The 21,148-nt window shown below is 47.0% G+C and overlaps 1 protein-coding gene across 3 annotated transcripts in view; it reads right to left on the bottom strand.

The window, feature by feature from the left end:
• Positions 1 to 21,148, bottom strand: part of WDR7 (WD repeat domain 7) — a 754,216-nt gene that overhangs the window by 467,102 nt on the left and 265,966 nt on the right. For all 3 annotated transcript variants that reach the window (XM_030192974.1, XM_030192976.1, XM_030192975.1), the window contains one exon: positions 13,521 to 13,639. In XM_030192974.1, coding sequence (XP_030048834.1) covers positions 13,521 to 13,639 — 119 coding nt within the window. The remainder of the gene's footprint in view (positions 1 to 13,520; positions 13,640 to 21,148) is intronic.

The following is a 21,148-nucleotide window of genomic DNA, read 5'->3' as shown; positions in this document are numbered from 1 at the left end:
GCATCACTTTCAAAGTATGCACATTAGTCCACAAAATCATTCACGGCGAAGCCCCAGCCTACATGTCTGAGTTAATAGACCTACCACCCAGAAACGCCAAAAGATCATCCCGAACCTTCTTAAACCTCCACTTCCCCAATTGCAAAGGCGTGAAATAAAAAACGCTACATGCATCAACCTTTTCTCACATGAGCACGCAGTATTGGAATACACTGCCACGCAACTTAAGAACAATCAACGAGCAAGCTTCCTTCCGCAGATCACTGAAGACCCATCTTTTCGAAAAGATTTACGGAAAGAACCAAAACACATAAAGTCCACACCTACTATTCACGAATGCATCACACATTCACCTCGGAACTCTCATTCCCGTAATATCACATCATTCATAACTTCAATCACAGAAAGATATATATCATATGTCTTTATGCCTTCTTATCGCCCTCTAAGCTCCCATTGTTTACTCCCAATGTTTCAATGTTTGTGCTCCATTGTTACACTCCCAAGGACACTCCAATTGTTTCACATAATTATGCAAAATGTAATCCATAACCAATCTGTAACAAATTGTATTTCCAATATTTAACTCATAATGTAAGCCACACTGAACCCGCAAAAAGGTGGGAAAATGTGGGATACAAATGCAATAAATAAATAAATAAATAAAATATTTAGACTTTGCTCACACCTTTTTCAGTAGTAGCTCAAGGTGAGTTACATTCAGGTACACTGGGTATTTCTCTGTCCCTGAAGGGCTCAAAATCTAATTTTGTACCTGAGGCAATGGAGGGTTAAGTGACTTGCCCAAGATCACAAGGAGCAGTGGGGGGATTTGAACTGGCCACCTTTGGATGTCAAGGCTGGTGATCTAACCACTAGGCCACTCCTAAAAGGGCCCTAAATTTAAGGTACGGAATTGTTCCTTTCAAACTGCCTTTCCCCATTCCCTTCTCTCCCCACTGCCAAAATGTATCCACCTAGTGGTGTGCTGGAGCCGTTTGTTAAGTTTTTAAGAATTTTCGGAGCCACTTGTTAAAGTAGCCCCCCCCCCCACCCCTCCATGGCTACTTTAAAAATTGGCTCCCAGAATGTGGGCTCGAGCCCCTTCCTGAATTCTTTTACTTTGCTGGCGGGGATGCTGAGCCCCGTCAGCCAAGTAAATAGACTGCTCCTTGCTTTCAGCTCTGAGCAGCAGGCTGGGACTTCTCTTTGCGCGAGAAGTCCCAGAATGCTGCTCAGAGCCAGAAACGAGCAGCAGGGAATGGTGGCAGTCCATTTATTGGATGGTGGGGCTCGGCAACCCTGCCAGCAAAGGTATGCCTAGCATGCCTGCATGAGGGGAGGAAGAGATAGGCATACGTTGCACCCCAGTCCACCCCTGGACCCCCCAAATTGCTGGGCTGGCTATGCCTGGACAGAAAGCCCGTTCTTAAAAATTTACCAGCACACCCCTGACCAACCCTTTTCATAATGCTGTGTGGACCAGTTTCTTTTGGTTCCACCAAAACTGTGCCAGCTTCTCCTTTCCACTACCTGCTTGGTCTGGCACCACTAAATCAACTACAGTTTGAGAAGCTCCTTTTTTCGCTCCAGATGCTCTGGCTGCCAGCAGTACAAAGCTGCTAAAAATCAGATAATCTACTTTCTGTTTCATGTGTGGTACAGGAAGTATTCGTCCTCTACATTCAATTCTTGTGTGGTGCCAGCAGCTAGAGTGGCTTGAGCTAAGAAAGGAGCTATATATGGTTTATGTATTTTTATGATTTTATAACAAACTTAAATTGCTTGGCTCCTGTCAGTTTGTAGTTTTCTATCACTCCCAACCACCTTACTTCCTGATTGTAGCTCTGAAGGTGTTGGATGGGGGGGGGGGGGGGGGGGGGGTAGGATGCCAGGGGCGTCATCTCATCCCTTGCCTCAGGAAGCAGATTACTTTGGGCTGCCCTTACCTAGAGGCTGTTCAATTCAGACCTCAGAACCCCTCACCCTCTTCCAGAGAGCTTCTTCCAACCAGATGCTCTGTCAGCACAGGCTGTACAGCTTGGAAAATGAATAACTGGTACCAGGGGAGCCAGCTTTTCAAACTTATTGGGGGTGCTAAGCTCAATGAGTATAACCCTTGCCTGTACACATACAAGGAATTTTCTCAATATTGGGGGTGCTCAAGCACCTACAGCACCCACAAAGCCGGCTCCTGTGACTGGTACCTTCAAAGGGGTGAGAAGCTGTGAGATAGCGAATGCTACATACCTGTAGAAGGTATTCTCCGAGGACAGCAGGCTGATTGTTCTCACTGATGGGTTGACGTCCTCGGCAGCCCCCTCCATCGGAAAGTTTACTAGCAAAGGCCTTTGCTAGTCCTCGCGCGCCCATGCGCACCGCGCATGCGCGGCCGTCTTCCCGCCCGAAACCGGCTCGAGCCGGCCAGTCCAGTATGTAGCAAGACAATACACTTCAAGGGAAGACACAACTCCAAAGGGGAGGCGGGCGGGTTTGTGAGAACAATCAGCCTGCTGTCCTCGGAGAATACCTTCTACAGGTATGTAGCATTCGCTTTCTCCGAGGACAAGCAGGCTGCTTGTTCTCACTGATGGGGTATCCCTAGCCCCCAGGCTCACTCAAAACAACAACCATGGTCAATTGGGCCTCGCAACGGCGAGGACAAACTGAGATTGACCTAAAAAATTTACCAACTAACTGAGAGTGCAGCCTGGAACAGAACAAACAGGGCCCTCGGGGGATGGAGTTGGATCCTAAAGCCCAAACAGGTTCTGAAGAACTGACTGCCCGAACCGACTGTCGCGTCGGGTATCCTGCTGCAGGCAGTAATGAGATGTGAATGTGTGGACAGATGACCACGTCGCAGCTTTGCAAATTTCTTCAATAGAGGCTGACTTCAAGTGGGCTACCGACGCAGCCATGGCTCTAACATTATGAGCCGTGACATGACCCTCAAGAGCCAGCCCCGCCTGGGCGTAAGTGAAGGAAATGCAATCTGCTAGCCAATTGGATATGGTGCGTTTCCCTACAGCCACTCCCCTCCTATTGGGATCAAAAGAAACAAACAATTGGGCGGACTGTCTGTGGGGCTGTGTCCGCTCCAGGTAGAAGGCCAATGCTCTCTTGCAGTCCAATGTGTGCAGCTGACGCTCAGCAGGGCAGGAATGAGGACGGGGAAAGAATGTTGGCAAGACAATTGACTGGTTCAGATGGAACTCCGACACGACCTTTGGCAGGAACTTAGGGTGAGTGCGGAGGACTACTCTGTTATGATGAAATTTGGTGTAAGGAGCCTGGGCTACCAGGGCCTGAAGCTCACTGACTCTACGAGCTGAAGTAACTGCCACCAAGAAAATGACCTTCCAAGTCAAGTACTTCAGATGGCAGGAATTCAGTGGCTCGAAAGGAGGTTTCATCAGCTGGGTGAGAACGACATTGAGATCCCATGACACTGTAGGAGGCTTGACAGGGGGCTTCGACAAAAGCAAGCCTCTCATGAAGCGAACAACTAAAGGCTGTCCTGAGATCGGCTTACCTTCCACATGATAATGGTAAGCACTGATTGCACTAAGGTGAACCCTTACAGAGTTGGTCTTGAGGCCAGACTCAGACAAGTGCAGAAGGTATTCAAGCAGGGTCTGTGTAGGACAAGAGCGAGGATCTAGGGCCTTGCTGTCACACCAGATGGCAAACCTCCTCCAATGGAAGAAGTAACTTCTCTTAGTGGAATCTTTCCTGGAAGCAAGCAAGATGCGGGAGACACCCTCTGACAGACCCAAAGAGGCAAAGTCTACGCCCTCAACATCCAGGCCGTAAGAGCCAGCGACTGGAGGCTGGGATGCAGAAGTGCCCCTTCGTCCTGTGTGATGAGGGTCGGAAAACACTCCAATCTCCACGGTTCTTCGGAGGACAACTCCAGAAGAAGAGGGAACCAGATCTGACGCGGCCAAAAAGGAGCAATCAGAATCATGGTGCCTTGGTCTTGCTTGAGTTTCAACAAAGTCTTCCCCACCAGAGGTATGGGAGGATAAGCATACAGCAGACCCTCCCCCCAGTCCAGGAGGAAGGCATCCGATGCCAGTCTGCCGTGGGCCTGAAGCCTGGAACAGAACTGAGGGACTTTGTGGTTCACTCGAGATGCGAAGAGATCTACCAAGGGGGTGCCCCACACCTGGAAGATCTGTCGTACCACACGGGAATTGAGCGACCACTCGTGAGGTTGCATAATCCTGCTCAACCTGTCGGCCAGACTGTTGTTTACGCCTGCCAGATATGTGGCTTGGAGCACCATGTCGTGACGGCGAGCCCAGAGCCACATGCTGACGGCTTCCTGACACAGGGGGCGAGATCCGGTGCCCCCCTGCTTGTTGACATAGTACATGGCAACCTGGTTGTCTGTCTGAATTTGGATAATTTGGTGGGACAGCCGATCTCTGAAAGCCTTCAGAGCGTTCCAGATCGCTCGTAACTCCAGAAGATTGATCTGCAGATCGCGTTCCTGGAGGGACCAGCTTCCTTGGGTGTGAAGCCCATCGACATGAGCTCCCCATCCCAGGAGGGACGCATCCGTGGTCAGCACCTTTTGTGGCTGAGGAATTTGGAAGGGACGTCCCAGAGTCAAATTGGAGCAAATCGTCCACCAATATAGGGATTTGAGAAAGCTCGTGGACAGGTGGATCACGTCCTCTAGACCCCCAGCGGCCTGAAACCACTGGGAGGCTAGGGTCCATTGAGCAGATCTCATGTGAAGGCGCGCCATGGGAGTCACATGAACTGTGGAGGCCATGTGGCCCAGCAATCTCAACATCTGCCGAGCTGTGATCTGCTGGGACGCTCGCACCCGCGAGACGAGGGACAACAAGTTGTTGGCCCTCGTCTCTGGGAGATAGGCGCGAGCCGTCCGAGAATCCAGCAGAGCTCCTATGAATTCGAGTCTCTGCATTGGGAGAAGATGGGACTTTGGATAATTTATCACAAACCCCAGTAGCTCCAGTAGGCGAATAGTCATCTGCATGGACTGCAGGGCTCCTGCCTCGGATGTGTTCTTCACCAGCCAATCGTCGAGATATGGGAACACATGCACCCCCAGCCTGCGAAGTGCCGCTGCTACCACAGCTAGGCACTTTGTGAACACCCTGGGCGCAGAGGCGAGCCCAAAGGGTAGCACACAGTACTGGAAGTGGCGTGTGCCCAGCTGAAATCGCAGATACTGTCTGTGAGCTGGCAGTATCGGGATGTGAGTGTAGGCATCCTTCAAGTCCAGAGAGCATAGCCAATCGTTTTGCTGAATCATGGGGAGGAGGGTGCCCAGGGAAAGCATCCTGAACTTTTCTTTTACGAGATATTTGTTCAGGGCCCTTAGGTCTAGGATGGGACGCATCCCCCCTGTTTTCTTTTCCACAAGGAAGTACCTGGAATAGAATCCCAGCCCTTCCTGCCCGGATGGCACGGGCTCGACCGCATTGGCGCTGAGAAGGGCGGAGAGTTCCTCTGCAAGTACTTGCTTGTGCTGGAAGCTGTAAGACTGAGCTCCCGGTGGACAATTTGGAGGTTTTGAGGCCAAATTGAGGGTGTATCCTTGCCGGACTATTTGCAGAACCCACTGATCGGAGGTTATGAGAGGCCACCTTTGGTGAAAAGCTATCAACCTCCCCCCGATCGACAGGTCGCCCGGCACTGACACTGGGATGTCGGCTATGCTCTGCTGGAGCCAGTCAAAAGCTCGCCCCTTGCTTCTGCTGGGGAGCCGCGGGGCCTTGCTGAGGCGCACGCTGCTGACGAGAGCGAGCGCGCTGGGGCTTAGCCTGGGCCGCAGGCTGTCGGGAAGGAGGATTGTACCTACGCTTACCAGAAGCATAGGGACCAGTCTTCCTTCCCCCGAAAAATCTTCTACCTGTAGAGGTAGATGCTGAAGGCTGCCGGCGGGAGAACTTGTCGAATGCGGTGTCCCGCTGGTGGAGAGACTCTACCACCTGCTCGACTTTTTCCCCAAAAATGTTGTCCGCACGGCAAGGCGAGTCCGCAATCCGCTGCTGGAGTCTATTCTCCAGGTCGGCGGCACGCAGCCATGAGAGCCTGCGCATCACCACACCTTGAGCAGCGGCCCTGGACGCAACATCAAAAGTGTCATAAACTCCTCTGGCCAGGAATTTTCTGCACGCCTTCAGCTGCCTGACCACCTCCTGAAAAGGCTTGGCTTGCTCAGGGGGAAGAGCATCAACCAAGCCCGCCAACTGCCGCACATTGTTCCGCATGTGTATGCTCGTGTAGAGCTGGTAAGACTGGATCTTGGCCACGAGCATAGAAGAATGGTAGGCCTTCCTCCCAAAGGAGTCTAAGGTTCTAGGGTCTTTGCCCGGGGGCGCCGAAGCATGCTCCCTAGAACTCTTAGCTTTCTGTAGGGCCAAATCCACAACTCCAGAGTCATGAGGCAACTGAGTGCGCATCAGCTCTGGGTCCCCATGGATCCGGTACTGGGACTCGATCTTCTTGGGAATGTGGGGATTACTTAATGGCTTGGTCCAGTTCGCAAGCAATGTCTTTTTCAGGACATGGTGCAAGGGAACAGTGGACGCTTCGTTAGGTGGAGAAGGATAGTCCAGGAGCTCAAACATTTCAGCCCTGGGCTCGTCCTCCACAACCACCGGGAAGGGGATGGCCGTAGACATCTCCCGGACAAAGGAAGCGAAAGACAGACTCTCAGGAGGAGAAAGCTGCCTTTCAGGAGAGGGAGTGGGATCAGAAGGAAGACCCTCAGACTCCTCGTCAGAGAAATATCTGGGGTCTTCTTCGTCCTCCCACGAGGCCTCACCCTCGGTGTCAGACACAAGTTCACGGACCTGTGTCTGCAACCTCACCCGGCTCGACTCCGTGGAGCCACGTCCACGATGGGGGCGTCGAGAGGTAGACTCCCTCGCCCGCATCGGCGAAGCTCCCTCCGCCGACGTAGTCGGGGAGCCTTCCTGGGAGGTGGCCGCGGTCGGCACCGCACGCGGTACCGACGTCGGGGACCTCAACCTGGGCGATGGACCAGCCGGCGCCACGCTCGACGGTACCGGAGGCGCAAGCACCGCCGGTACCGGAGGGGTAGGGCGCAACAGCTCTCCCAGAATCTCTGGGAGAACGGCTCGGAGGCTCTCGTTCAGAGTGGCTGCAGAAAAAGGCTGAGAGGTCGATGCAGGCGTCGACGTCAGAACCTGTTCCGGGCGAGGAGGCTGTTCCGGGCTGTCCAGAATGGAGCGCATCGACACCTCCTGAACAGAGGGTGAGCGGTCCTCTCGGTGCCGATGCCTGCTGGGTGCCGAATCCCTCGGCGACCCAGAGCTCTCGGTGCCGACACGGGGAGGAGACCGGTGTCGATGCTTCTTCGACTTCTTCCGAAGCATGTCACCGGAGCTCCCCGGCACCGACGAGGAGGACGTAGAATCCATCCGTCGCTTCCTCGGGGCCGAGACCGAAGAGGGTCGATCCCGGGGGGGCTGTACCGCAGGAGCCCTCAGGGTAGGAGGAGACCCACCCGAAGGCTCACCGCCACCAGCAGGGGAATGGACAGCCCTCACCTGCACTCCTGACGATGCACCTCCGTCCGACGACATCAGCAGACGAAGTCTCGGTACCACCGACGTCGATGCAGTCGCCCGATGCCTCAGCGCCGATGCAGAGGTCCGATGCCTCGATGCAGTCGATGGAGCGGCAGCCAAGGAAGATGGTCCGGACGCTGACGACGTCGATGCACTCGATGCCTCCGGTGCCGATGTCGACGAAGAGCCCGAGAACAAAACGTTCCACTGGGCTAATCTCGCTACCTGAGTCCGCCTTTGTAACAGGGAACACAGACTGCAGTTCTGAGGGCGGTGCTGGGCCCCTAGACACTGAAGACACGCAGAGTGCCTATCAGTGAGCGAGATTACCCGGGCGCACTGGGTGCACTTCTTGAAGCCGCTGGAAGGCTTCGATGTCATGGGCGGAAAAATCACGCCGGCGAAATCAAAGGCCGAAATGGCGAAAATTGAAGCACCAAAATTTAAAGGGAGAAAAATCTCGACCGAGGCCAAACTAGGCCTACCCCGACAACGAAAGAAAACTTACGGGGCAAAAGTTGAGAAAATTTACGGGAAGGGCAGAAAACCCGAAAGGGTCTTCCGGAACACTTCCGGAGCGCTTCCCGAACTTTTTTAGAGAAAAACAAGGAAAAAACACGTCGAAAAGGACGCGCGAGGTCGACTCTCTGGGGCACGAACGGCGTAACACGACCATACCGAGCGCGGACGAAAGAAGACTGGCCGGCTCGAGCCGGTTTCGGGCGGGAAGACGGCCGCGCATGCGCGGTGCGCATGGGCGCGCGAGGACTAGCAAAGGCCTTTGCTAGTAAACTTTCCGATGGAGGGGGCTGCCGAGGACTTCAACCCATCAGTGAGAACAAGCAGCCTGCTTGTCCTCGGAGAACAGTGGATAGGAGTATGTTTCCCAGAGAGATATACCACATATTATTTCAAGCAGAAAGCAGCTCTCCAGCACAGAGAAGTAATAGAGACAAGTCAGTCTTTGAAGTTAGCCCAGGAGTAATGGTTTGTACTGCCAAAGAACTTATTTTGACACACTTCTAGGGTACTTTATGTAACGTAATGATCTCCACATTGCACAACATTATTGTACCTCCGCCAAATTGTAAATTGTAAGCCACTTTGAACCGAAATTTATTTTTGGATAATAGCGGGATACAAGAATGCATAAATAAATAAATTTTAAAAACCCACTAGACCAATTCCTCAGAAGTCCACAAAAAGACCCAAAGAGATTTCCCCAATCCTTATCTTGGGTCCCAACCACATTTTCAGGACAGAAGTATTTAACCCCAGCCAGAAGTATTTAACCCCACTCAAGGTATGAAGGGACTCTGATAGGGGACATATTTAGTGTACCTCTGTATATATAATATGCTGACTTGTTATTATAAATTCTTTATTGATGCAGAGGTATGTTGTTCTTTTAGGTAATTCTTTTTTTTTTTTCCATGTTATCCTTCTTTGGTTCTCCCTCCCCTCCAATGCTTATTTAATTGTAAGATTCATTTCTTTACTTTTTTTTTTCTTGCATTGTTTTACATTGTATGTTGTAATTAATTATTCTTGAGTTTCAGAAAATCTTAATTTAAAAATGTAAAAAAGAGGCAATCTTGGGGAAAAGATGTGAATATTTAGACTACTACTACTACTACTTAACATTTCTAGAGCGCTACTAGGGTTACGCAGCGCTGTACAAATTAACAATTAAGGACAGTCCCTGCTCGGAAGAGCTTACAATCTAAAGGACGAAATGTCAAGTTGGGGTAGATAAGTTTTCCTGAGAAGAGGTGAAGTGGTTAGGTGCCGAAGGCGATATTGAAGAGGTGGGCTTTGAGCATTGATTTGAAGATGGGTAGGGAGGGGGCACGGCGCATGGGCTCAGGGAGTTTGTTCCAGGCGTGGGGTGAGGCGAGACAGAAGGGGCGGAGCCTGGAGTTGGAGGTGGTGGAGAAGGGTACTGAAAGGAGGGATTTGTCTTGAGAGCGGAGGTTACGGGTAGGGACGTAAGGGGAGATGAGGGTAGAGAGGTACGGAGGGGCCGCAGATCGAGTGCATTTGTAGGTGAGTAAGAGAAGCTTGAACTGTATGCGGTATCCGATTGGGAGCCAGTGAAGTGACTTGAGGAGAGGGGTGACATGAGTATATCGGTTAAGGCGGAAGATAAGACGTGCGGCAGAGTTCTGGATGGACTGAAGGGGAGATAGATGGCTACGTGGGAGGCCGGTCAGGAGTAGGTTGCAGTAGTCAAGGCGAGAGGTAATGAGAGAGTGGATGAGAGTTCGGGTGGTGTGCTCGGAGAGGAAGGGGCGAATTTTGCTAATGTTGTAGAGACTGGGGAATAAAAAACACCACGCATACAAGGAAGTATGTATACATTTAACTTCTTTCCCCTCCCCCCTAGCTACCTGTATGAATAGGAGATGCAAAGGATATAGGTGCATTTTAATGCATCTCCTTTACGCTATCCAGTTTTCAGAAACAAATTACCTGGGTACATTCTATTTGACAATCAGCTATAGGCTGCACACAGTAAGATTACCCATGTACTTTTCAAATACGTGGACTATAAGAAAACTGTCTCCTCAAAAAATATAAGGAAATGCCGTAAAATATCCATCCAACACATTACCACACATGATTTTCAGAACAAATTTTTTTCAAGGCCAAATGAAAGGTAAACTCAAAGTGTTTTTCTGGAGTAAATGTGGCATCTAGTGGCTGTTAATATAACACAAATTGCTGGCATATATTTGAAATTAATAGTACAATTCTGTAAACAGACATTTTAAAAGCATCAATACCACAATCTTTTTAAATTAATCTTTTCATCCTCCTTGCTTCTTTTTTTTCAAGTTTTCATTTTATTCCTGAGCTTTAAAAAGAGTTTGGCAATTTTAATAGCTCCTGCAATTTAGCTCCGCCTGGTCCTCCGTATTTAAACCAATGAGACCTCTGTTCATCTGTAAACCACTAAAAGCTTGGATTAATATAATTTAATATATTTAGAAGTTCAAATGAAAACAAATTGCCAGCATATAAGATTTTAAATCAAGGAGCACATTAGACCAGAATAAATAGTTCATGAGCCAATTATTAGTACCAAATCTGGGAAAAAAGAAAGTAAAAACACCACTAGTAAAAGAAATACCCCAATGCTCCCTACTAATTAAAAATATATATGAAACTTTTCTTTCATGTTTTCATTTAAATGTGTTGTTTTGCAGATATATTCTTGCTCATTTGTATTAAAAAAAAAAAAAAACCCCAAAACAACCAAACAGAGTAAGGGCAACCCCACAGTTTGGTAACAGATATGAGGTATGAGTCTCCTGCATACCAATTTTAGTAGAGGAGGATACTATTAAGGTGGAATGCTCATGACTGAGTGGGAGTGGGTGCAACTGCAACTACAGGTGTGACCCCTGCTGGCAGAGGAACATTTACTCAGGGTTCAGTCTTAAGGGTTTCTCCATCACCCCTAAATCCATAATGGAATCAGAAGATATTGGGGGTCAGTCACCTGGTTGAGTAAGGTGAGGGGAAAATTATGTCTTACCTGATAATTTTTCTTTCCTTTACTCACAGCAGATTAATTCAGAGACTTGTGGGTTTTCACCATCTACCAGCCATATAGGATGGTATGTTCCTTGGTCAGTCAATATTTCTCATAACAAAGCAGATGGAATACCAAGGCAAATATTTCTCTCTCCTCATAGAAATGAGGCATAAATTTGTCAATTAGCAGAGCTATGCACAGGCAACCCCAGCAAGAAACCTAAACAGAGGAACAGACTGAATTGATAGTGTCAACCTCGTGAAAAAGTGGAACTCTGAATTTGTCTGCTGTGACTAACAGAAAGAAAATTATCAGGTAAGACATAATTTTTCCTTCCTTAGTCATCATCAGCAGACAAATTCAGAGACTTGTGGGATGTAGCAAGCAGTCAGTAACAAAGCAGTCTGGACAAGGTCTGGAAAACGTGTCACAAAGACCACATAGGAGACCCTTCATAGAAGAGAATGAAGAGGAGAGAGGCCCAAGCAATAGGCACCTGACCCCAGCGAGATATGGATCCATGAGGCTGCATTGCCCCGACTGGGGCCCACCAGTAGTAGGAAGGGAGACTACACCCAGACATCCAATGGTGGTCTGAAGGGACCAGAAAGACCCATAGCGACCATATTAAAACAGCAGATGGAAACTCCCAGAATGATTTTCCTCCCAAAAAATGGAGGAACCAATGACCGATTAATGGAAATGAACATGTGGATACTACCACAGGCAACAATGGTGGGACCGTGCTGAGAGTCACCCTTTACTCCAAGACATGAATCAGGGATCTGCACAGAATCTGTCAGGACTTTAAATCAGTGATGGATCCAAGAAAAGAAATGCTGATCTGGAGTCACGCTGACCATGCAGAGATGGAGCCAGTTCAAGCATGAAGGCACAAAAGAGAATTCCAACATAAGAAAGAGAGGATCCTGTTGCATGATAGGGCTGAGGCCCAACATAGGGTGAGACTGCACCCCAGGCTCGGAGCCAAGCAGAACTCTATAGACACAGAATGAGCTGAAATACGGCACACAGAGAGGGCTGAGCTGTGCACTACAAAACACCAGAGGTGTGCTCCCAAGCTAGAACAGATTCCTGCAATGAAACCTCACCCCACACTCAGAGGGTGGAATTGGGCATAAATGCAGAGAAGGAACAGTGCCCCAAAACCCAGGAGGAAGCTGTGCCCAATAGATAGACGGAGCCAACTGTACTGGAGTGATACAGAAGCAGTGGAAATGAAACCATGATCTCACCCTGAGATAGTGCTGATTATTCCAGATGCAGCAGTGCTCTAAAGACTAAGATGGTGCTGTGCATTCAGAGATGGTGCCGTGTTCTACATGCAAAGAGGAAGCTGTGCACTAAATTCAAAGAAAGAGCTTCACTAGACATACAGACATGATACAGATACATTCAAAGATGGAGATGTGCTCTACATGCAGAAACGGAGCAGTGGTCTTCATTCAGTGACAGAGCTGGGTTCAACATGCAGAGACAGAATCATGCTCACCAGGCAAAAATGGAGCTGCATCCAACTGGCATTATAATGGACTTGCTCAACAGTTATAAATGGAGCTGTACTCAACAGGCATAGAAGGCTCAGCACATAAACATGAAGTCATGCTCAACAGGCAGCGATGCAGTTGAGCCTATTAGGCGGAGATAGAGCTGCACTAAGTCATCAGAAATGTAACTGTACCTCACAAAGAAGCCAAGGCCACCAGGCACAGGCGGTCATGTTCAAAGTCAGGAGTAGGGCTGCGTTCCACACACAAAAAAGGAGGGGTTTTCTCCCCATTCAGATGTGGAGCCGTTCTAATTGACAGAGAGGAAACTGGGAACGGCATCCCAAGGCGGAACCGAACTGAGACTGGGACCAGCAAAGCATGAGTGGACCATGTTAGATATGGTGATGTGGTCACCAGGTGTAGTCAGAACCATGCCCTATAGCCAAATACCGAGCAAGACAGCATGTGGAAACTGTGCTGTATAGACCGTGATGGAGCCATGCTCCACATGTACTAACTGAACCAGGAAACCCAAACAGAAACCAGAGAAGCAGAAGAAACCAGGAGCTTGTGAGAGACTGTCCACCACCTGCTGGAGACAAAGAATACTGACTGCCCAAGGAGCATACTGTCCCTATGTGGCAAAGTTCAGTTTGGCACTCTATCTCCACCTGCTCGTAGATGGTCATAAGCCACAAGTCTCTGAATTCATTTGCTGCCAATGACAAGGAAAAATAATTAAGAAAGAGTAACTGTAGAAAGCAAAAAAATCTACAAACCTGAAAGGAAAAATAACAAGAAAAAATGAAATTCCAGAAATGTTAACTACATCACTAAAGTCCAACACATTTTTTAGTCACAAATAGTCATTAGGGACAAAGGTATTACCTCCAAACATCGATCCTGCCATCTGCGAGCCAGCATCTCAAGAAGCGGAGGGTGGAATTTATCCAGTCCCAAGAGATCAGGCAGCATGACACAGTGCATTGCAGCTAATTGACTCCATCCTAAAAATAAGCAGGATACTGAGTTTATGAACTGGGTCAAAAACTGCAAGGCATATATTTAAACCATCGTAGTATAGTCTGTAAAATCTTTACTTTTGGCATATTTTGAAACACTAGAGGGTTTTTCTTTTTTTGTTGGGGGGGGGGTTGCAATTAAGAGCTATGTCTTTTAATTTATGAGAAAGACAGTTGCTCACTAAACACACCCCTTAAATAAATTAATTAAATGGGAAACTATTCAGCATAAGCATTATGCCAAAAACTCTTTTGCCTGCATCTGTTCATCACAATAATAGATTATTCAGTAACAGAAGTATATAAAGCATATGAAATGTAGGAAACCTAAAATAACTGTAGCAGCAAGTTTGTAACCATCTCCAACAGACATTAAAAAAGTCTCCATGTAGAGATTATTGGATTGTCTAGTTCCAGTTAAAAATACAGCCGTCAGTATGCCAATGTTACAATAAAATGCTTTTCCAACACAGAAATAAAAGATGAAACTCCAATTAGAATATAAGAGCCCTTCTGAAAACAGGAAGTTGTGTCAGAAGGAGATGGACAGGTCAGAAGGAAACGCCTGGTGAAGGACTTAGGCAGCCTCTGAGTATGGCTGCCACTGGCGCTGCAGAGCTGAAGTCTTGCTTGCTTTTCAAAAGGTACACTGGGCGGGAGGGGTGAGGAAGGACTTAAGATACAGAGCTGCGGGTAGGTTCCAGAGGGGAGGGAGAAAGAGGAAACTTGAGAGCTGCAGGCAGGTCTGGGAGGGAGGGAATTGAAAGAGAACTGTGGGCAGGGCCAGGAGGGGAGAAAGAGATGCTGGACCGTGCACAGAGGGGTGAGGGGGGAAATAGGGGAGAATTTGAAATAAGGGAGAGAAGGATGGAGGGAGAAGGAGAGGGAGAGATATTGGGCTCAGAGGGAGGGTGGGAAGTAAGAAAGAAAGAGAGCTAGTAAACCTGGGGGTGGAGAGAAGGAAGAAAAAGACAGTGCTGGACTCGGGGGTGGGGGTGGGGAGGAGAGATGGAAGAGAGAAATAATGGACCTGAGAGTGGACGGGAGGAAGAGAGAGTTGGACCCTGGGGCAGGACAAAGAAAGATACTGGGCCTTTAATCAGTGGCATACACACGGGAGGCTTGGGGACCTGGACCTCACACATTAAGCTCAGGCCCCCTCCAAAGCTGCAGTACCTGTTTAATGGCTGGTGGATAGCCGAAGCCCCCCCCTCCCCCCAGTTGAAAAAATCCACTGCCAAGTCGCCTCCTTTCTCCTCATACTGCCTCAGAAGCGAGGAAGTCAGCGGTATGCCTCCAGCCGCTGACACTTGCACTCCCCAAGCATGCCCAGTTTGTGCATGAACTGAACATGCTTGGGGACTGCCGGCATCGGCAGGTGGCGACACCCCACTGACTTCCTCACTCCTGAGGCAGTACGAGGAGGAAGAGGACAACTCAGGCAGTGGATTTCTACAGGGCTTCGGCATCCCTACTAGCAAAAGTATGATTCTTAATGTGTGTGTGTGTGGGGGGGGGGGGGGGGGGGGGGGAGAGAGGAAATATATGGCTCCCTTGTCCACGCCTGTGCCCCCCCCCTCATGGGCTCCTGGTTATACTCTGCCTTTAATCGCGTGATTAAAAATTTTAATCAAAATGCAGCCCCAATTTTTACCACTAAATTTTAGTTGATTAAGGCTCTTTTTTACTAAACTGTGTTAAGGAATTAACACATATTTTACTGCCCATGCATTAACTGACCGCCCTGTGTTGTAAATGCAAGACGGGCCCCCTTCATTTATCACACAGGCTTTGTACTTATTTACCTGACCTTAAATTTTTGTTTTGTTTTTTAACAAATCACTTAAAATAAAGTTGAATAAAACATTTTGGATCATGTTTAAAAGCTCTTAATGGGGAGACATAGCATGAGAGTCGGACACCATAATAGTTCCTTTTGCATGAACTGAGCCTCTTGCATTCAAATATATGCAATGTCCTGATCTGTACTATTCCAGTACAAGCAAACAGTATATCTAGACTGCACTTAATCCTGTGAACTCTGACCAACAGCTGCAGCATTTATTATTGGCCTGAATTTTTAACAGAACATCTATGCGAGAAGCCCAAAAAAGGAACCTATGTGAAGCCTATTTTTAAAGGCAATATGCAGGCCTACGTGCCTTTATAAACAAGCTCCCAGAGCCAACCTCATCAAATAGCAGTGCCCAAGTTTACATCTGATCCAAAGCAGGTAAATATTTATGCATGTACTCTATGCATTAACTCACTGATTTTATAAAACACATCCATATATTGCAACTCCACCCCTGCTCTACCCAAGCTACGCTCCTGAGAATGCTAACATGTGGCATGTATAAGTATGTTCCAGCTTATCGGTGTAAAACTTATACATATGTACTAAAGAATGACAAGGGGACGGGGACAAAGCGGGGACAGATCCCACAGGGACGGAGTGGGAACGGGGACAGAGCACACGAGGACGGGGACAAGCTTTGTCCCTGTGTCATTTTCTACTTTGAAGCCTGTTAATGAACTGGACTGTTATTTATGTTTGAGTGATGCAGACAACGCTATATAGATTTTTTTGGAAAAACAAGCAAACATGCAAAATTTGCATGGGGGATCCTGTACATTCCTGCTATCAGCACATCTTCTATTGCAGGAAGGACTGTGGAAGATGGGAAAGCTAGACTGAATCCTGAGATTGTTGATGACTTCTTATTCATCCACAGATTTAAAAATCATAACAGTGCTTCATAGGGCATATTTCTCCCCTCTAGGGCATACAGAACAGGTTGTATTTTGTACCCCTGGACATTTTAACAGGGTGGATTAGGATTCCTTGGAGTAGTGGAAATCAGCTATTGTTGGGGTTGGAAGGGTAGAGGGTGGTGGTTAGAAGGGTTATTACAGCTGCTCGTTATTATTATTGTTTTCTATTTGTAATTTATACTCAATAGTTGCATAGCATATTGTTCCTTTTTATACTTTAATAAAAAAGATTTAAATATAAAATCATAATTGTTTGAGGCTTCTGCAGATGAGGACAGAGCCCATGGGGATGGAGCAGGGATGGGGACAGGGACAGGGCCTGCGGGGATGGGACGGAGACAGATCCCACGGGGACGGGGTAGGGATGGAGACAGAACCCACAGGGATGGGGCGGGAAAAATCTTTGTCCCCGTGTCATTCTCTAATATGTACAATACTGTGCAATTTCATTAAAGGCCTTTTCCTTGTATAAAATAGGTCTTACACATGGAAATATCTTTGTAAATCTACTCCTTTTAAGTACAGGAATCAATGCAAGCAAAATATGCACTTAGGATTTCTAGTAATAATAATGGTACGTCAATACCCGCACTTTGAGTATCATTTGCAATTTTCTGGACTAGTAAGCACTCCAATTTAATAAAATCTACATGATTTAAGCATTTTATCTGTTCATCAACTGACTACCTGGGCTTTTCCAGGTTCATGAAACTCCTGTATGCAGCTGACAGGCAGATAAGAAGTTTGAATTAGGGCTTAGGTGATAATGAGAGCGGACAATCTTTACTCTCCCTCCCCCCCCCCCCCCCCCCCCCCCCCCCCCAAAAAAAAAGGAAAAAGAAGGTTCCAAAGAGAGACATTTTCAGGATCTAAGCAAAAGTAATAATACACACCTTAACAAAATATCACAGCAAGACCAAAAGCACATTGACTGAGAGAAGTGAATTAGAAACAAGAAATCAGAGAGCAAGAATACCTTCATTGACTGAGAAACAGGAATGTAAAGCAGGGTCAGAGCCGTAGCAAGTGGCTTCAGGGACAGCAGAAACGGCAGGAGTGACAGCTTGCAAAGGAGACAATAGGAGATAAAGAGAAAAGAGAAAGTGAGGTACAGAAGTTTCTGAAAACTAGATCAGCATTATTAGAGAGTATAACAGTAAAAAAAATGAGATTTTATTATAAGAGATGCATTGTAAGAAAGAGAAAAGAGAACAAGCTGCAGAAAGCAGACAGCACACAAAAAAAATCTCTTTTTCTTGCAATTCTATATAAGCCAGCAATAGTCCAGGGCTAAATATGTAATGTGTTATTCTACAATTCTTGATTTTTAGATATCATGATAGGATGTTAAAGCTATGATTTAAAAGCTTTAAAACTATAAAATAGGAAAAGTAATTTCAAAACAGGACACCTAAGTAAAAAAACAAAAACAAAAAACAACACAACATATAGGCACAAATGCTGCATCTATTTTAACAGGTAAGAGAGTACAAATCTGATTATATGGTTTATGCATCGGTCGGACAGTATTAGCAGATTTGTCTGAATTTGAGTGAACCTTTGGATGAATATTTATATATGCCAATTTATAGACCCCTGAAGAAGGCCTCTTTGGCTGAAACACGGACCGTGTAGGGTCTTTAGAAATAAATTTGGCTTTTTTACATTTGCGATTTTAGTTTGGTCTTTCTGTATATCTTCCGTTGTTGTTGTTGTTTTCTATTTTAACAGGTAACATATATACCTATGTGTCTATATAAAATAGCCTATCCTAAAGTTCCCAGTTACACCTGCTCCAAGGCAGGAGTAACTTTCCGCATGTATATGCCCGTAGCAATCAGCACATATATTTCTATTTTAGAAAATACAAGCCAGTCAGTCCCATCCCTGCTCTGCATGAAATTAAGTTACATAGAAACACAGAAAATGCCTATCCAGTCTGTCCATCCATGCCAGCTCCAAATCTGTACTATCCCTTCCTCTCCATTAGAAATCTTTTGTGCTTCTCCCATGTTTTCTTGAATTTAGATAGTCCTCTTGACTTCTAAGAGCCTTTTTTATGTGCATTTACCCCCAGGCAATTTTATAAGCACAGACTTGATAATATAAAATGGTGTCTAACACACTCAAGTTACATATGAAACTACCCCCATAGTCTATCGAAACAGCAAAGTTACTCACCTGTAGCAGATGTTCTCTGATGACAGTAGGCCAAGTATTCTCACATCTGGATGACATCATCCAACAGAGCCCTGTGTGGACACTGACTAGTGAGACTAAGAACTTTCTAGAAGCATCCCACTACACATGCGCTGGTGTCTTCTTGCTCGCCAAGTCAGAGTGTGTGTGTCCTTCAGTCATATATGACAGCCAAAAAATACAACTCCAAGTGAAGGTGAGAGGGTATGTGAGAATACTTGGCCTGCTGTCCTCGAACACCTGCTACAGTGAACAACTTTGCTTTCTCAGAGGACAAGCAGGCCTTCACATTCTCACAGCTGAAAATCACTAGCTACCAAGCTCACCAAAAACAACAATCTAGGAGAATAGGGACTCCACTAATCTGAAAACATGTACATACCAGTTGTGAAGGTGCAGCCTGGAATAAAACAAAACTGGGCCTAGGGGGTGGAGCTGTGTTCTAGGCACCAAACAAATTCTTCAGGATTGCCTACCCAAACTGGCCGTCTCGTTGGGTATCCTGCTCAAGGAAGTAATGAGATGTGAATCTGCGTATAGATGACCAAGCTTTGCAAATCTCCTTTATGAAGGCTGAACTCAAATAGGCTACTGACATAGCCAGGCTCTAACATATGAGACTTGACATAACCCTCCAGAGTCAGCCAAGTATGGGCATATATAAAGGAGATGCAATCTGCTAGCCAATTGGAAATTATGTGTTTGCCAATGGCTACTCTCATCCTGTTTGGGTCAAAAGAAACAAAAAGCTGAGTGGACTGTCTATAGGCTTTTATCTACTCCAAATAGAAGGGTAAGGCTCACTTGCAGTCTAAGGTATGCAAAACGCTCTCTCCAGGATGGGCATGTGGTTTTGGGAAAAATGCTGGCAGGATGATTGACCGATTAAAATGGAACTCCGACACTACCTTAGGAAGGAACTTAGGGTATGTGTGAAGAACTACTTTATTGTGGTGAAACTTAGTGTAAGATGGATCTGCTGCTAGGAATTGAAGCTCACTGATTCTACGAGCTGAAGTGACTGCCCCCAAAAACACAACTTTCCAGGTCAAATATTTCAGATGACAGAAACCAAGTGGCTCAAAAGGAGCTTTCATCAGCTGGGCAAGGACAATGTTGAGATCCCATGACATGGTCAGAGGTTTAACAGGGGGCTTTGTCAGTAACAAACCTCTCATGAAGCGAACTAGAGGCTGCACAGAGATGGTGTTACCTCCCACATGGTGATAACCACTGATTGTACTTAGATGAACCCTTACAGAGTTGGTTTTCAAACCAGACTCAGAAAGGTGCAGGAGGTATCCAAGCAGCTTTCGTGTAGGGCAGGTGAGAGGATTTAAGGCCTTGCCCTCACACCAGACGGCAAACCTCCTCCACTTAAATGAGTAACACCTCTTAGTGGAGTCTCTCCTGGAAGCAAGCAAAATGCAGGAGACTCCAGCCGGCAAGACCAAGGATTCAAATTCTATGCTCTCAACATCCAAGTCATGAGGGCCAGGGATTGGAAGTTGGGATACAGGAGTGAGCCCTCATTCTGCGTGATGAGGGTCGGAAAATATTCCAGTCTCCATGGATCTTCAGAGGACAACTCCAGAAGAAGAGGAAACCAGATCTGCCTCAACCAGAAAGGAATGATTGGGATCATAGCTCCCTGACCTTGCTTAAGTTTCAGTAAAGTCTTCTCTATGAGAGGTATCAGAGGATATGCATACACAAGTCCCTTCCCCCAATGTAGGAGAAAGGCATCTGAAGCTAGTCTGCCATATGATCCAAGCCTCAAACAGAACTGGGGGACTTTGTTGTTGAGATAAGTGGCAAAAACATCCACAGAGGGGGTGCCCCATGCTCAGAAGATCTTGCGGGTTACACCCATGTTGAGAAACCACTCTTACATTTGCAAAACCCTGCTCAGTCTGTCTGCCAGGCACTTGTCCTTTCCCAGTAGGTATGTGGCTCGAACTACCATTCCATGAAGGGGGGCCCACTTCCACATTCCACTGCTTCCTGATACAAGGGGCAAAAGCCCGTACCCCCCTGCTTATTTACATAGAACATTGCAACCTGTTTGTCTGTTTGATGAGAATAATTTGATTCTGTAGCCAATCTCTGAAAGCCTTTAGAAAGTTCCAAATAGCCCCCGGTTCTAGGAGGTTAATATGAAGTCTGCCAGTGCCGGGCAGACTTCTACGGTCTGTGCCCTGAAAATGGCAAGGCCAAATCAAGATCAAGTATACATATCATACCTTATACTATGAGTTTATTTTGTTGGGCAGACTGGATGGACCATACAGGTATTAATCTGCTATCTCCTACCATAAAGCTCCATTTCCTGAGCAAACCAAGTTCCCTGGGTAGTAGGATATAAGTGTACAGATGTTCTTTTTGGATTGTTGAATGGATATGTTATGTTTATGTATGCAATTTTGTGGTTCTTATTGTGTATTTTCAATGTATGTTCTCCTTTATTCCCTGCCCTAGATAAGGGCAGGTTATAAATAATACATCTAAATCTAAATGAGA

Source organism: Microcaecilia unicolor, chromosome 2 (genome assembly GCF_901765095.1).
Source record: "Microcaecilia unicolor chromosome 2, aMicUni1.1, whole genome shotgun sequence".
Classification (NCBI taxonomy): domain Eukaryota; kingdom Metazoa; phylum Chordata; class Amphibia; order Gymnophiona; family Siphonopidae; genus Microcaecilia; species Microcaecilia unicolor.
Note: the sequence above shows the minus strand (reverse complement) of the source record. Positions and strands in the feature narration are given on the sequence as shown.